Source organism: Saccostrea echinata, unplaced genomic scaffold, assembly GCF_033153115.1.
Source record: "Saccostrea echinata isolate AGI-Se365-2 ecotype Australia unplaced genomic scaffold, CSIRO_AGI_Sech_v1 ptg000054l, whole genome shotgun sequence".
Taxonomy (NCBI): domain Eukaryota; kingdom Metazoa; phylum Mollusca; class Bivalvia; order Ostreida; family Ostreidae; genus Saccostrea; species Saccostrea echinata.
The window spans coordinates 54,256,416-54,273,090 of record NW_026889803.1 but is presented as its reverse complement, the minus strand read 5'-3'; the positions used below and the strand labels follow the sequence as shown (position 1 = coordinate 54,273,090).

The following is a 16,675-nucleotide window of genomic DNA, read 5'->3' as shown; positions in this document are numbered from 1 at the left end:
AAGAGGACGATGGGTCAAATGTAAAATGCACACGAAAAATCTGTATATTTTATTAATGAATGGTTGAAATACACTTCTGAATTATTTAATACTAGGCCAGTAGGTCTATATTTCAAAATTTATTGAGAACATTATTTAACTTATGATAATAAAAGTTAGGAAATCCAAACATTACAATAGGTGGTTTATATTTGATATTTATGTGTGACTAACTGGAAATAATTCTCCAAAATAACATCCATTTATGTATAAAATAATCAAAAGTAATCAAAAAAGTAATTATAATTACATTGAAAATTTTAGCTGTAATCGATTAAATTACGATTACAAGTAATCGAAAATCTCTTCGATTACAGATTACTGTCGATTACTTGGAAAAAAGTAATCATTACAATCGATTACGATTACTCGATTACGATTATCCCATCCCTGATCAGGACACCTACAATTTTATTAAATCATCATTAGGGCAAGCGTAGCGAACTTTATAGATTAACGTGTAAGAACAGAGAAAATTCGAAGTGATTTTTTTGTTTGCAAGTTCCCTTTTTCTCTTAAAAAAAACAACTTTGAACCTTTCGTTAAATGCAATTTTAGATTCCGTTTTAGAAATACAACTAACATACTGTGTATGGAAAAATTAGATAGATAGATAGATAGATAGATAGATAGATAGATAGATAGATAGATAGATAGATAACTTCCTGAAGAGCCTAACACGGCGAAAGTGCTTGCAGTAAATATTTTGTGATTTTTTTTTTTTTTTTTTTTTTTTTTGATTTTTATTTTTAATACACCCAACAAAAATGTACCGGTTCTTCATATTGTTTTTGAAATTTATATATATATATATATATATATATATATATATATATATATATATATATATATATATATATATATATATATATATATATATATGAAAGATGGCGGAAGGAAAGATGGTCGAAAGAAAATTTAAGAGAAAAATCCCCATAGACCTTACGGTGAAAAAATTACTTTTCGCTTTTGTTTTTCACCAAAGTTAATTAATGACAACAATCAACTTTGGACTTGGGGATTGTGTCACACCTTGTAAAATGCGTGCACGAGTCGTACTATTTCCGTCTCGGGGTTGTTAAGGAAGACTTGTTTTAGGGCAATATTTCATCCGTCGGAAGCTAACATTAGCAATGCCCAGTAACTTTTAGGAGTCAAATAATTGTCAGTTTTTTATGTTCATTGCGTAAGGTATCACCAACTCTTCCCATAACACCAAACATTTCTCAAATCGTATGAAAATTACGTTTTGTATGAATGTTTAAAATTTCAGAGTTCATACAGTGTTTTCCATCTTTCCGAGGAAAAGATGAGAAAGTGCACAGTGGGAAATAAAAAGCAGATAATACAGGTATGAAAGACCCAAATTGATTTTGGATTATAACTTAGATTAACGTTTCTTATTTTCATCTGATATTTCAGAGTATTCATTCGCCATTGTTGAAACACGGAAGAATATTGACAAGAGATATTAAATGCAAGATTTGTCTTCCTTTTCTGATCGAAGAGTTTCCGGCGTCCATCTGTCGTGTGTCGTCTGTAAACTTTTCACATTTTCGTTTTCTTCACAAGAACCACTTCGTCAATTTCAACTAAACTTGCCACAAAGCATCCTTGGGTGAAGGGATTCAAGTTCGTTCAAATGAAGGGCAATGTCCTCTTTCAAGGGGAGATAATTAAGAATTAATGAAAATTTCATGGCATATTTTAAAAATCTTCTTCTCAAGAACCCATGGGCTAGAAAAGATTAAACTTGTGTGAAAGCTTTTTTACATAGTTAAGATTCAAGTTTGTTCAAATTGACACACCGGTGGTAGTTTGGGGCTTGATAGAACATTCTATTATAAAATGATATTGTCCTAAGGACCAGGTTTAACCACAGGTACTTATGGATAGGACACCCCCCCCCCCCCCCCCCCCGGAATATACCCTCGGGTCAATAAATAATTTTATGTCTTTTTTTCATAAAGTATTCTTCTAGTACACATTTACAATGTATTCCATATAAAAAATAATAAAAAATAAACGCAGAATTAACGTTTTTATAAAACATCATACCCGCGGTATAATAAAATTTAATGTCAAACTTAACGTACAAAACAGTGTATCTCACAACATCGAAACCTTGTATTTAATCTACATGTATCATTCCCCTACATAAGCGGCAATATAACCTTTACCAGTTACTGTATTGGAACCATCTAAGAAGGAAAACTATTAAATTCATTCATTTGTGTCGCAGTACAACTCTCACTTTGCGTAAACTTCGGCAAAATTAAGACTTAATTGAATGTTCGTAGAAAAACGATGATAGAAACAAACTTTTTTTCTTTTTCTCTTTGGTAACACTATTCGTGAGTTTGCTATTTATGATGTCGATATTTCTCTCCACTAGTTCGGCTAAAAGTTGAATTTCGCTAGAATCAAATCTCCCCACCCACCCCCCCACCCCCGATTTCTATTACATTTCAATTTAATTCCTTTCGTCATTGCAACACAATTTTCTTGAAATGTCGTTTCTTTATGTTATACAAGACGCTCACATACTTGGTAAAATGGCGTAATCTAAATTTTGAGTAAACTACGTAAATCCAACTCCAGACTCAATTTTCCCGGGGGGAAGGGGGGGGGGAGGGAGGATTCTACGCTGTGTAATAGTTATAGAGTGCGATTTCCCCCACAGCCAATTTTCCCCCAATAAAATTTCATGGCTATACTAATGTATGAGGGGGAGGGGCGACACATTGTTAAAAGTGTCTCTTGTTCAAAATAGCAACCAATTCCACTGAAATATACTAAATATGAAAATTAAACAATTTAAATCTCATTTTTTCAGTAACTGTCGAATCAATTCTTTTGAAGCATTAAAATCTGATTCATTTCATCTTGAAACTAGTTTCTGAAAAAAAGTTAGTACAATGTAATCGGTTGGACAATTTTTTAATGTATCCACGGAAACAAAGAGGACTTATATTTTAAGTGGTCTTTCATCCAATTGTATTTCAAACTACATTATACATAAAATTGTGTCCTCCAAGATTCTGGTGTTTAAATATCCAAAATGGCTGCCGTTGCCATAGAACTAAAATTGGGTCATCGTTTTTTAAGAATATGAATCTCTGGGGACATACTTATGCTTGGAATGCAAGAGAATTGTTTCTCGCATGGTTTTGTTCTTGGTTTTGGCTTTTGTTTTTCTTTTTTTCCTCTACATGAAGAACTACTCGATTCAAATACTCTCAATATGCTACATGTATGTGGAACTCATCAATAATATAATTTATTTAGAACTTTTTCACAAAATCTTTCTAAAAAGGATCGATCCATAGGTAAAATACTCGGCTTTTAGAGGGCAAACAAATTGTCAAATCACTTAGGGTAGCCTATTTAAACTTCGTGAACAAACAGAGAGAGGGTGTTGAGACATTGAGTCTTACGATTTTATGAGTTGCTAATTTTACAATTCCCTATGAGTTAAAATTTTAGGTTGAGACTTAATGATTTGAACTATATATTTTAAGATTTGATACTGAAGTTGTCCTTCTTGAATCGAAAACATTCATATTTCCATAAAAAAAAAATCATTTGACTTTCATATAAACTTTAAGCCAAAATATTGTCGATATGATTTAAGCATTGATAAAAGAGGGGAAATCCTACTCTTGGAAAGAAAGGATGGAAATATAGTCCTAGTGTGAGATTTTCCCTTGGGAAGAAAAGCTGGCTACTGAGTATTGGGGAAATCCAACTCTACAACATCGCTTAATTGCATCAAAATACACATTGCATGGATATGCCTATATACATTTATAGGTTTATTCCTGAAGTAATGTCTTCTCATATACCCAAATAACTATTGAAGACATCTGCAATATTCTGTTTATATTCAACCGAAAACATGATGAATTTTATTTCAATTTTAAAACCATGAATCATGTCTAATATATCAGATACTTAAACAACTTCTCAAATCATTCGTGACAAGTTGATCATTCTGCATTGTCATCATATTAGAACATAATTGATTACATTTTTTAATTTAAAAATCTAGGTTGATTGACAAATGCACAGAATATACGGGATACGTTTTGCATCGAAAATAGTTACACAATAACGTTTGCGGTACTAAACGGTGATTTTATAATTTTTTCACAGATTAAAGAAAATAAGTATGGACTGGGCACTGAAGCTCCGTATAAACAGTAATTAAAACTTTTTTTTCTATTTTATAGTAAAGTATATACTGGCATAAGCATCGGAGCACCCCTTCCCCCTGTTCCAATGGAGTTGCATGTGTATGTATATGCGTTAATCTTGTGAATGAAATAACACTAAGAACTAGATGTTCATGATTTTTGACGATATTTTTTGGCTCAAAATGATTTTTGGTTGAAGAATTCAATGAACCTACTTGTAAGCCCAACAGCAGCATGCCTATCATTTGTTATACGACTGGCATATATAGGCAACAGGTTCCCTAGTTCTAATGTATCCAGCCCCACGAAAGTTCTGAAATAATACAACACAAGTACCTGGCAGAAAAAGATAACTGAAGACTAAAAATGGAATCATCAAATACTGAAGACAAGTAACTACATGTATAAATTTTAACAAATACATTTAATGTATTGAATAAAAACGCTCACATTTATTAATAGCACATTATAGAAGTCCGTCCAAGACGGAAATGTGGGTGAATGTTTCAGCATGGACTGATGGCTGCTATTTTTATCTCTAGTTTTCAGTCCGATTTAAATCAACGCTTTAAGACCACATAACCGGTAGAGTAGCCTTTCCGTCCTAAAATTCCCCTGGAAAACTGGCTCTAGAGTAGGATTTCCTCCCGCAAATCTGGTTCTAGAGAAGGATTTTCCCACGGAAATCCAACATTAAATTCTCAACATTAAATACTCAAATAATAGTATGTGGAACCTTTAATAATATAAATTTTATAATTTTCTCACACACTCTTTGTAAAAAGGATCGAACCTTAGATAATATATTGGGTCTTTTAGAGTACAAACAAATTGTCAAATCCTTAAAGGTGTCCTGTCATACATTTTAAAATTCGTGAACAAACAGGCGCCTAGAGAGTGTGTTGAGACATCTAGACTTACGATTTTTGAGTGACTAAATTTACAATTTCCTATGAATTAAAATTTTTGGTTGAGACTCAATGATTAAAAATTTTATACTAAATTTGACAATTCTTGAGTAGAAAACACTCATATCTCCATTTCAAAATCAACTGACTTTCAAATAAACTTTAGCCAAAAAATTTCCATATGATTTAAGCATTGATAAAAGAGGGAAAATCCTACTCGAAGAAAGAAAGAGGGGTGTGGCTCAATTGTGAGATTTCCCCTCAGTGGGAAATCCTACTCTAGAGTACAGATTCCGGAGGGAAAGCTGGCTATGGGGGAAATCTTACTCTACAACACTAGTATAACATAGCAAGATGACCTTATTATCACTTTACCAACGTAAAACCTTTCTGTTGGTTTATTATTAAAAAGAGTAAAACATGTATAGGACTTTTTTTTGAATTTTTAAAAAGTCTTCAAGAACAAAGCTTTAATTTTAGTCAATCAAATATAAAAATTCTATACTCTTTTCTTTGCAATTTGAAATTTAATCCTTACCTGCATAAGTGTTCCAATGCCATATATTCATGTACTTAAAAAATGTTTTGAAATAAACACAATTAATTACTTGATTTAAAAAGTGTGAAATGTAAATGTCTATATATTTGATTTGATCCCCTTCCATGATGAATGGTCATTCTACTTAAATATATGACATCATAACAAATACATAAAGCAATTTAAAACAATATCTGAGGAAACATAGAATAATCATCTAAATTAGAATTTAAGCACAAAAGTCCCTTTTGAACACAGTACAAAAATGTTTGTAAAAAAACATCAGGGCAAAATGGATATATTAACTTCTTGGGTGCTTCTTTTCTTTTGATTTGCAACATTAAAAGCTAAGAAAATCCACTTCATGTCCACTTTACTGTCTAGGACGAATCATGAACCTTATGTTCTTCAATGCAATGTTGGAATTTTTCCAGTTGTACCAGACCACATATTTCCACCCTGTTTTCTCATAATTTATATATTCTCCGTTAGGATTTGTATAGAAACAAGCTTTAAACCACCAGGCAGATTTCCAGTAGGTGGCGCAGTCGCCGCTGTCCTTGTCATTGTCCTGGTCTTTCGTTGAAAACTTCATGCCATTACTGTAAGTCATGCTGTTTCCTGCAAACAGTTAAGTAAAGAAACACAAATAAATTATGCATTTGCAGTTAGAAAGCTTTGTTTTAGCTATATGACACTGCATTTGTCATAGAAGATTTGATGATTACAGGATGCATACAGTATTTACTCTATTTCTTAGCGTGGATTAAGCGTTTCCCTAAGATACAATTATCAGTTCATACATTTATGTCCTTTAAGATTACATTTCTTCAAAAATCTTTTGTCTAGTGTAAAGAACAAAGTATTTTTCCTGCCTCTATGTTGCAATTTAATAAAAAATACAAAAATGTAAATAAATGATAAAGCCATGGGAAAAAGAAGTTTGTTGTGCCATTAATCTTGACTTAGCTTGCAAACAATGTCATTTCAAGCTAGAAAAATGTTATTTTCCTTAAAATAACAAATCAACACAATCATAGATTTTATTGACCATTTATTGATCATCACGTATGCTAAGATCAGAAGTGAAAATTTCTATAACGGCCAAAAATTGGAAATCTTTAGAAATATGCAGTTCTTGCCTTTCAAGAAAAAACATTGTGCTTTCATAAACACCAATGAGACAACGATATTAATATTTAAATTATTAATAAAACATTAAAATTGAAAACAATCGCTTTAAATTCGTTATAAAGAATTTTATGTACACTTAAGAATATCAATTTTTCAAATAATTATCTAAGCATGGCAATGACAGTGTTATGCAATGAACTTTATATGAGAACATTATGAAACGAAAATAAGATATACTAAAAATCATTTATGCGATTAATTTTTGGTTTGATACATGGAAATCTTAAAAAGATTTTTTTAGACCAAACATATGCTTATGGATAATTATAACAATGCATGTCAACTACGACAACAAAATAATACCATGTCTTACACCTTTTCAAATACAAATTGACTGGCTTTTCTTTTCATGAAGCACATTTAAATTTATTTACTAAATAATTATTTTACAAAATACCTTAGGTATAAAAATGCACTTTTTTCATTTAATCATTCGGGTACTTTGAATTTTGCTGATGGTAAGAAAAATTTTCTCACCGAAAAGAAGTGTTTCAGCTATTTCTCCAATGATTTAAAAAGAAAAAAACCTTGTAATTACATTTAATTTGATGTTTTTACTGATAAGAAATGATTATAATAAATACATATATACCAGCTGTTCCTGAGTATCCATTAACCGTCAGTGTATATTTGCTCGCCTCGTCTCCAATAGAAAAGGTAGAGAAGATTGCGTACGCTTTGTCACCATTGAATCTCTGCATATCTACTCGAAGTTCCTGAGATTTTTTTGATGTAAGACTGTGTAACATTTCATTTCCTAAATATATATGAACGGAATTTATAAATAAAAAAATAATTGAAAATCATCGTACTATTTTGTAACATATTATTTTCAAAATTTATAATAATACAAAATGCTTTACAAGAGTAATAGAGCAACACTTAATCATACTTAAATGCAAACATTCACAAGTTCTGTGGATTCAAATTATTATAATTCTGAGTTTAGGGTGGGGCTATAATCGGGGACCAAATTTTACATAATGCATATATACTGTAAAAAATTTTAAAACACTTCTCTCATGTCATGTACTGTCAAGTACTTAAATCGATAGAAATGCATTCCTATGTTATGTTGATTCAAGTATAATTAAATCATGACACTGCTCTGGGTTAGGGTCTGGCCACTCTATGGATAAAAATTTTCCTGAGAGTGAAGAGGGTGTCGATATTTTTTTTAATATTCTTTAGAACAGCAGTGATAAGGTTACTAAGATGACCATTGCCGGGATTCTCATTATTTACACACACCCTACCCCCACAACACCCTACCCCAACTATCCCCGCTCACCCAAGATTCTATGTACCTTAATGTTATGTTCTTATGAGTGGAAGTCAAGTGCAAATGAAATAACTTTCCAAAGTTATTCGTATCAAATTTGAATTTCCCAATTTAATTTTAGTCTAATTTGGAGAAAATAAATCCTTACATTCACCTGTAAGGTCACGTGCAGGTAAATTTTCTACAATGTTGGATCTTAGCCAATCAGAGAGATATTCAATCAATGACATATAATAAAACCATATAATTTAATTTTGTTTGTATTCTAGCCTCTGATTGTTTAGTATCCAAAAAGGAACACAAATTATTTCTGTATAACCTGGTTTGGTATGGGGACACCCCCCCCCCCCCCCCCCGACAACCAGCTGAATCATCTGTATCCATACAATCCTCTCATTTCCAGTCCTCGGAATTCATGGAAAATTCCAGATTGTAAATGTACCTTTAACTTCAAACAATAATTCGATCTTACCACATGTAAACAAACAACAAGGCTGCTAGGCCTATGTATCAGTTTTTACCTCCCCTTGCTTCCCATTACTTCCGTTACTACGGTTGTATTATTGAGCGGCAAATTTAAACCAATAAAAAGCAATGAAATTTTACACCCATAGTTATTTAATGGTTTTAAAATTAAATTATAAGGAATGACTCTAATTCTTGGCCAAATTATTCGAGTATAACCTGGTTTGGGTCAGTTTACGCTGTTTTATAATCCGCGAATCTGAAAGTGTTTTGTAATTGGGTTGTATTTTCTTCTTTGTATTTAGGTCTTTCTTAGAACAGGTTGAACGTATTGATTTATGTGGTGATTTCTCAATGTATTCTTTAAATAATAAAAGGCTTAGTTTCATACATATATGTGCAGTGGCCTTTTGAGAGTTTTTGCTCTTTAATTGGACATTTCTCTCATTTTCATTCAGTTGGTCGCATTTAGCGTATATTTTAAAATTTTAGTCAGGAAAATCAAAAGGCATATATAAAAAGCTTATCTATCATGTTCACCTTTTAAGACACTAAATCAAAGAAGTTTGCAATTACTGTAGCAAAAATAAACTGTTTATTTTAATACCTATCCAATATTCATGATACGCTTCTCCAAAGCCTTTCTTGTATTCGGTCCAGTTACGGTAGAAGTCAACGGACCCATTAATTCGTCGCTGTATAACCTGCAAAAACATTGAATGTTTTTTCTTGCAACAACATCAATTTAAGAAATGTTTAAAATAAGTTTATGACTACGCATATCATGAAAGTTAGCATTTCTGGTTAGAAGTACAAAAAAATATGAGAGAGAGAGACCGTCCATCCTCCCTTATCCGTTGTCATGTCACAATACACAGACTTCCTCTCTTTCTGTGATATTGTGATGTTGTATACACCATTTTTGTTTTGAGTGTCTGGGAACCTCTTAAGTATATCAGAACAATCTTCACCTGTAATATTTTGGTTTTTATTACATTCTATGCATATTCTTTGAATAAAAATTTATAAGAAAAAAATGTATCATTTTCCTCTCATAGATATATTTTAAAAGAATGTAGAAGTTTACCTGTCATGGGTTCTATTACGGTATCGCGTGTGCTATTGGAATTGTTTCTGTCGCTCGCTTTAATACCTTTAGTTAGATTCTCTAATCTGCTTACTAAATGATCCAGTGAGGCTATAGAGGAATCATTTGCTTGCAAAGAACACATATCTTCTCTCAAAGATAACTGCCCATTCTTCAAATCTAACAAAAGACTTTTTATGTTCTCAATATTCATTACGAACATTTCCTTCTTCAATTTTTCATTCTCAAATGAATAAGTTAAATTGGAAATAATTTCCTTGATATGATGAAAATCTTCAATATTTGCATTAATTGTCGAAAGTTTCTCCATCAGCTTATTTGTCGAGTCTGTATGATTTTGCATTCCAAACATCGAGGTAATCGAAAAGAGCTCTTTTTGTAATATTTCCTGTGACCTTTTGAGGCTACTTATATTCTCAAAGACAAAGCCTATATCAGCTATATCGGATATGTTAACATTCAGCTGCTCACTAGCGATGTCTAATTTTCCAGGTAGATCATGGACGACTTTCATTAGTTTATCAATTGAGTCCCATTTCATTGTAGGGCTTGATTCCGCTTTACATGATAGGTTAGTCTGAACAGAGACCAATTCTTTCTGTACGTGTTGCTGCCCGGCTTTTATATCCAGTATGCTTTCATTGACATTCCTAAGGAAATCGGCCACCTTAGCTGTTTCTAATTTCTCTTTCCCAATTTCAGTGGTAAGGTTATCCAGAGATCTTACGATTCTGTCGACATTCTGGACTTTTCCTTGGATGTTTTTGACAGTAACACCTATATCACGAATTGTCTGTCTTTGGTCATCCCGTCCCTTGACATCTGACGGAAACTTAGTTTTAAGCGTTTTAAGTAAATCCTGTTGTTCTAAGATAGATCTGCTTAAATTTCTGACAATGTCACTCTCTTTTTCCATTTTTTCCTTTTGAACTTTTTCAATCATTGCATTCAATTTCTCTTCCATTACACGCTGAATTCCGTCAAATTTTAGCATTACCTTTCTCTCTATATTTCGTGTTATGTGTTGTATTTCTGACTTTAAGTATTGTGTCGCCAGCTTCTCAGCTTTCTGCTGTATATTAGTCTCCTGGTCATCCAGCCACTGTCCGAACACTTGGTATAACGATGAAGTCCACAAGGCGACGACAAAAAGTGTCCTTTTGGAACACATTCTACCAAATTCAACCAGCTTCATGTAAATCAAAAAAGATCACTTTTGATACTCTGTCATACATGTATGATTTCACAGCTTACTTAACATTAGTAACTCTTTGGTTGAAGTAGATGTCCAAAGTCAACACTTGTTGGCAAGTAGTCTTAAAAATCACTTACACTGTTTCTGACACAACTACATTGACACAATTACGCTACCCCAGTTTCACATCCGATTTTGAAATAGAAACAAGTCTTGGGCGTTGCAAAACAGAGCATCTTTTTGGAACGCGATAGTATTCATTGAAAGCAATATCACAAGTTTTGATTTGATACATTATTAAATCAAGTATTAAGATTGTTATTGATACGTTTTACTGCTGTTGACCATGACATGGTCACCTTTTCATTTGGCCAACTTCACTGTATTAAGTACATGTAATACTATGAGACTTCCTATATAAAAGTATTTTATGCAGAATAATGTACTCAAAATGATACCTATAAGAAATGGGTAATAAACACAAGAAATGATTCAAAAAAAACTTTTTAACTGAAATCACATGCACACATACACAATTTTTTTTCGCAAACAATTTTTATTAATAAACTACCAAGGGGATGATTTGACTATACTCCAGAAGTAGGAGGGGGCAATAGGCCCTTCAATGAACATATTTAACAGTAAAAGGATATGTTTGGAAAAAATTGGGGGTTCGGGGGTGGGGGGAAGCCCCCCCCCCCCCTGGCTTTTCCATTGTCACCTCTAATAGAAGATATTGAAGTTTGCTCTGTCAATTAATCCTACTGTGAAGACTTTAATATCCTATTCATTAATATGAATAAAATATTGGTTAAAATATTTGGCTACTTGCAGTGTTAATCTACATTTTATAAGTGGCCACGAAATGATAATCTTTACTATTTGAAGTAATTTTTATGTAACAGATGTTGTCATTTGTTAATTATATAGTGAAATTACAAGTATAAGTGTAAAAGCATAAACAGTACGGGAGATGGGCGAAGAAGACGTGCAGAATGCCCATAGCTTCAGATGTACATAATAATCATATTCAATTTGTGAATTTAGTATTTTAAGTACGGTTCTCATAATCGAAATTTATGAAATTGTGACAAACTCTTCTGAGGAAAATTTTCTCGGCAAAACTTATTTTAAAAAAAAAAGATATTCTTGGGGTTCGAACGCTATGCAATAAAAATCCTGAGTATCAATTTCTTTTGAGATTAACGCAAAAACCAGTACGCTAAACAACTCCTGATGACTAGTGGCATTTAAATCACGTTTTTTATTACTCTTGACTAAATGGGCTTCAAGTATTTTCTCGGAAAAATAAGAATGTTGTGTCAAAAAAAAAGCGTATTTCTAAGGTATTTGGGTCTTTATCCATGTTTTTGTTAACCAAAAAATGTACACAAACTTTGAGGATAAACTTTCAAAGAAAAAAATGGAGCCAGGACCCAATCATATGACGAAATTGTTATGAGAAAATGGTCCTTTTTTGCCCTCTATGGTGTGTGTTCGCTATTTCATAGGCAAATAATTTCTATCTTCGTGAGATTTGTGCAAATTGTGGAGATTTTACATAAAGTATACTCTAATGTTAGATGAAATATCAAAGAATTTTTTTGTTATAATTGAGATTTAATTTTCACCTCCATATTTGTCGCAACAGAGGCATTTTGCTCTCCTTGTTCGCACCTCCTCTTTAGCACTAGAAAAAGAGGTAGTGGTTTTCTCTTTCATGACAAGCAATAAGAATTGATTCCTTGTTTTTTTGTTTTTATAAAAAACACAGCAAATCCTTCCACTGCCTATCCAAAATCCATGGACCCTTTTCTTTATAACAAATCCTGTTAAGTGGTAGCACTCGTCAAAATTATCCAAACCATTCGTTCCTCACTGAAAGTCTGAAGAAGGTATGGAGTGTACTTTTTTTGCATATCTAGTTTCCAGTCTTGATTCTGTTAACACTGTACTCACTCACTGACGGGTTTAGAGTGGGTCCGGGGGGGGGGGGGGGTCCTCCATTTGTGACTGAAAATATACATATTAAGATTACGAAATCATTTTTTGTTACATATTGCATTTATTATTATATATTCTTTTATTATATTAACCTGTCAGGCCCCCTTTTTTCAAGAACTCTGGATCCGCAACTGGTACTGCTCCGAATCTATACCTGTCCAAAAAGTCCTATAGGACAATAAAGTAAATAATTCAGTAATTTGAAATGTTAAGAAATTTAACAGTAATATCAGGTTGTAAATTTTGAATTTACTAGGGGGAGGTAAATGCAAAATTATCATGTTGTAAATTTTGCATTTACCTCCCCCTAGTAAATTCAAAATTTACAACATGATGGTAAAATTAAAGATCAAACGAGTAAATTAAGTAAATGAAAGAGGAAACAAAAGTTCAAAATATAATTTGTAAATCATTAAATTTTGCGACCTGTTATGATCAGTATGTTGCTCCGATTTTAACCTGCTTACATTCCACTTGAGAACTTTTACTTTTCTTCCGTTTTTCCTTCTAAATTTTATTGATCAGTGTATCACTTTTTGTCCTTAACCCGCTGAATTCTTTCAGAATATTGATTAATATTTCTACTGTGTGTTATTTGCTGTATTTTGTACTTAAGAATTTTGTTGCTAGTTTCTCTGACTGCCTTATTTTGTATATTTATTTGTTTTCTGGACATCCAGCATGTCCACACAGAGTGTGATAGCGAGGAAAAGCACCATCCCTCTGGAACTATGCTGTAATATCTGAACAGCTTCTCTAGAAAAGAAAACCAAAGTTGTTGTTTTTTTTTTTTTTTTTTTTTTTTTTTTTTTTTTTTTTTTTTTTTTTTTTTTATGTCGTCTCATGTATTTGTAACAGCACGAGTATTACTCTGCAATTACTCTCGATGTGAATAAGATGTCGTAAAGAGCCCACACTTCACTGGAAAATTGGTATTTAAGCATTTCATACTTATTTGTTTCAAATGTTTACTTACATTGTTGACAACTCTTAATTAGCATGTAGTATAAAACAAAAACTCTCCGTTCAAGTACAAGCAGTCTTCTCTTGATATCTTACAAAAATTAACTGATTTCGAGTCATCCTTGACAACTCACATCCTTGTTGCATACGGTCTTTTTCAACATTCTCTCTCTCTCTCTCTTTCTCTCTCTGTTTTGTTTATTTTTTATTTTATTGTAAGTTGTATGTACATGTACTTTCAGGTAAACTCTTATCTTTGTTGTGTAATAAGAATTAACGTTGTGTATGTACTTTTCTTTCTACCAGTAAATTCAAGTTTTAGAACATGACACCCCTTATACAATGTATTTCTGGGTTCATATTCAGCTTTCAGGCGAAATAATTTACACAATATACCAACTCAAGAGTATTCTTCTGAATATTAAATAAATTCTGAAGAATTTTCAACTTGATGCTTGTGTTCGAATTCATTTTCATTTTGGTGTATTATACTGGTTGCAAAACCTATATTAGTTTGATATACTTTCAACGTTCTGTTCAAAGGAAGAGAACTCTGAAATACCTGCTTCGTTCTAATTCACGTATATTTCTAATTTAATATAGAAAAACATGTATATATGAAATAAAGGATTCATACAAACTTTAATTTAAATGCAGTTTCAATGTTCTCGATTCAAGCGTGGTGTTAAAAAGATATCTTTTATCAACGTTTTGGTATGAAATTCTGGGCTTGACAAACAGGGGCAGATCTAGAGGAAGTCTGGAGGAGGGGGGGGGGGGTCCGGAACCCATCCACTCCACCCCCACCGCCCAGATAAAAATAATCCTGGATCCGCCTCTGACCAATTTGAAATCAATGTTTATTCAGTGTTTAATGCATCCCGGGTGGACTTCTCTATACATATATTATAGTTCAAATGTTAGTGTATGCGATTTTGAGATGAGAAAGTACATCTTTATTATTTTTTCAAAGAAAAATATAATTATTTTTCTTAAATCTTATCATTTAAATAGTCGCCCGCGTGGCACAGTGGTTTTCTAGAGCGTCTGCTCTAGAATCGAGAAGTAAGGAGTTGATCTTTACGTCGCGGGTTCGAATCCGCTGCGGAACTTAGAGACCGGTTCTTCCGATGAGACCGTATAAACCGAGGTCCCGTGTCGCAGTAGGTGTTGGCACGAAAAAGAACCCTCACTGCTCAATAGCCCTAAGTGCTGAGTATAGGTATAAATTTGCAGCCCTCCAACAGCAAGTGGTGGCGTCTCCATATGAGTGAAAAATTCTCGAGAGGGACGTTAAACAACAAAATTCTCGAGAGGGACGTTAAACAACAAACAAACACAGGCCCGTAGCAACGGTTTCGAAAGTGAGGGGAGTACAACTTTCAAAAATAAATCTTACAAGCAAAAAAAACCTAAAGTGACCAAAAGTGTGGGGGAGGGGGGGGGGGGGGGGGGCAACTTCCTAAATTTACCAGCATCTAAAGGATGCTGGTAAAGTATTTTACTATAGCAAAATACTATACTTGGAAAAAAGTCCCCCCCCCTTGCGTTCTACCCGCCTGAAACAGACAAATATCATTTAAATATATACTATATATTAAACTTCAATCACGTTCATGTTTTAAATAATTATATATTAAAGTTTCTGATGAACAAAAAAGAAATCCATATGACCTACTAACCTGTATTTCATATGTAATCAAAATATATTTTAATAATTGGTGATAGCTGATTTTTACACATGCACTGAAATAAATGATAACGAAAAAGGACAGTCTTTTTTTCTTTAGAAGAAATATCTTCGTTGTCAGGGACAAGCATGTGAATGAAGTCACACAATACTTATTATATGTGCAGTGATGATATTAATCCGTCTCAAAACATATACATAAAAAATTTATGCCTGTATTATAAGACTATAACAGTTTTACTGTGTATTTTATTTTGTCTTAGTATGTTTCCTTGGCGACAATTTACCGGTATGGCAACATCAAGTTTTCTTGTTTGCCATGTAGAGAGCTATGAGATAATGCTGCTGTGAGCCTTTAGACCGCAGTGTATTGGCTGCATGCTCAGCTTGCGACATTGCTAATCGGGTTCTAATAAGAAAATTATTTATGATCACATAATATTGCTCCCTAAAATTTCATTGTTTCAAACTCAGAAACAAGATTCTACAGTTATCGCATCAGTAGCATGCAAAGAAATCAAACAAAACGAAATAAAAGGAATACTTCTTTTTCTTAATATATAATTTTAAAAATTCATAACTATCGTAGGGACTTGATTACACAAGTCATGTCAGAGTTAAGAATACTAGTATTCTTTTTTGTGTCTTTGGTAATAAAAAAAGTAAGGAGTCCATTAACCTGCTGGCTTACACGGACCATCACGTGATCAGTGTTCCACGAGCATGTCCCAGGTTTCCAATTTGGTAAGGTGAAACTACACAAAAGCTTGCATAAACAAAATATTCTTTCAGTCAAGGATAGCTAAATAGCATCAGTCACCACGTCAAAAGCGATAAGGTTATCAGTTTAACAGGTGAAACTGTGAGATTTAATGACTATCAGCATGATACTATGAATAATACGAGAAGACTTTTATGTAGGTATGTAAATGTGAACATGCTGCATTAAAGACCTTTTGAGATAATGAAAAATTCAGTGGGTATATAAAAAGAGTGTGACCCCCCCCCCCCCCCGATTTATTTAATTTTTTTCAAGTTGTTTCGGTACGTTGAACAGATATAGAGCAGTGGAGCGTAAATCATTTGGTATCAC

At 32.8% G+C, this 16,675-nt stretch overlaps 1 protein-coding gene across 1 annotated transcript in view; it reads right to left on the bottom strand.

Moving 5' to 3' along the window:
• Nucleotides 1–10,920, bottom strand: part of LOC133205022 (uncharacterized) — a 28,833-nt gene extending 17,913 nt beyond the window's left edge. The window contains exons 1-6 of the mRNA XM_061340764.1: nt 9,710–10,920; nt 9,460–9,593; nt 9,230–9,326; nt 7,468–7,632; nt 6,059–6,302; nt 4,451–4,548 (exon numbers count right to left, since the gene is read on the bottom strand). Coding sequence (XP_061196748.1) covers nt 4,451–4,548; nt 6,059–6,302; nt 7,468–7,632; nt 9,230–9,326; nt 9,460–9,593; nt 9,710–10,901 — 1,930 coding nt within the window. The 5' untranslated portion in view covers nt 10,902–10,920. The remainder of the gene's footprint in view (nt 1–4,450; nt 4,549–6,058; nt 6,303–7,467; nt 7,633–9,229; nt 9,327–9,459; nt 9,594–9,709) is intronic.
• Nucleotides 10,921–16,675: the final 5,755 nt, after the last annotated feature.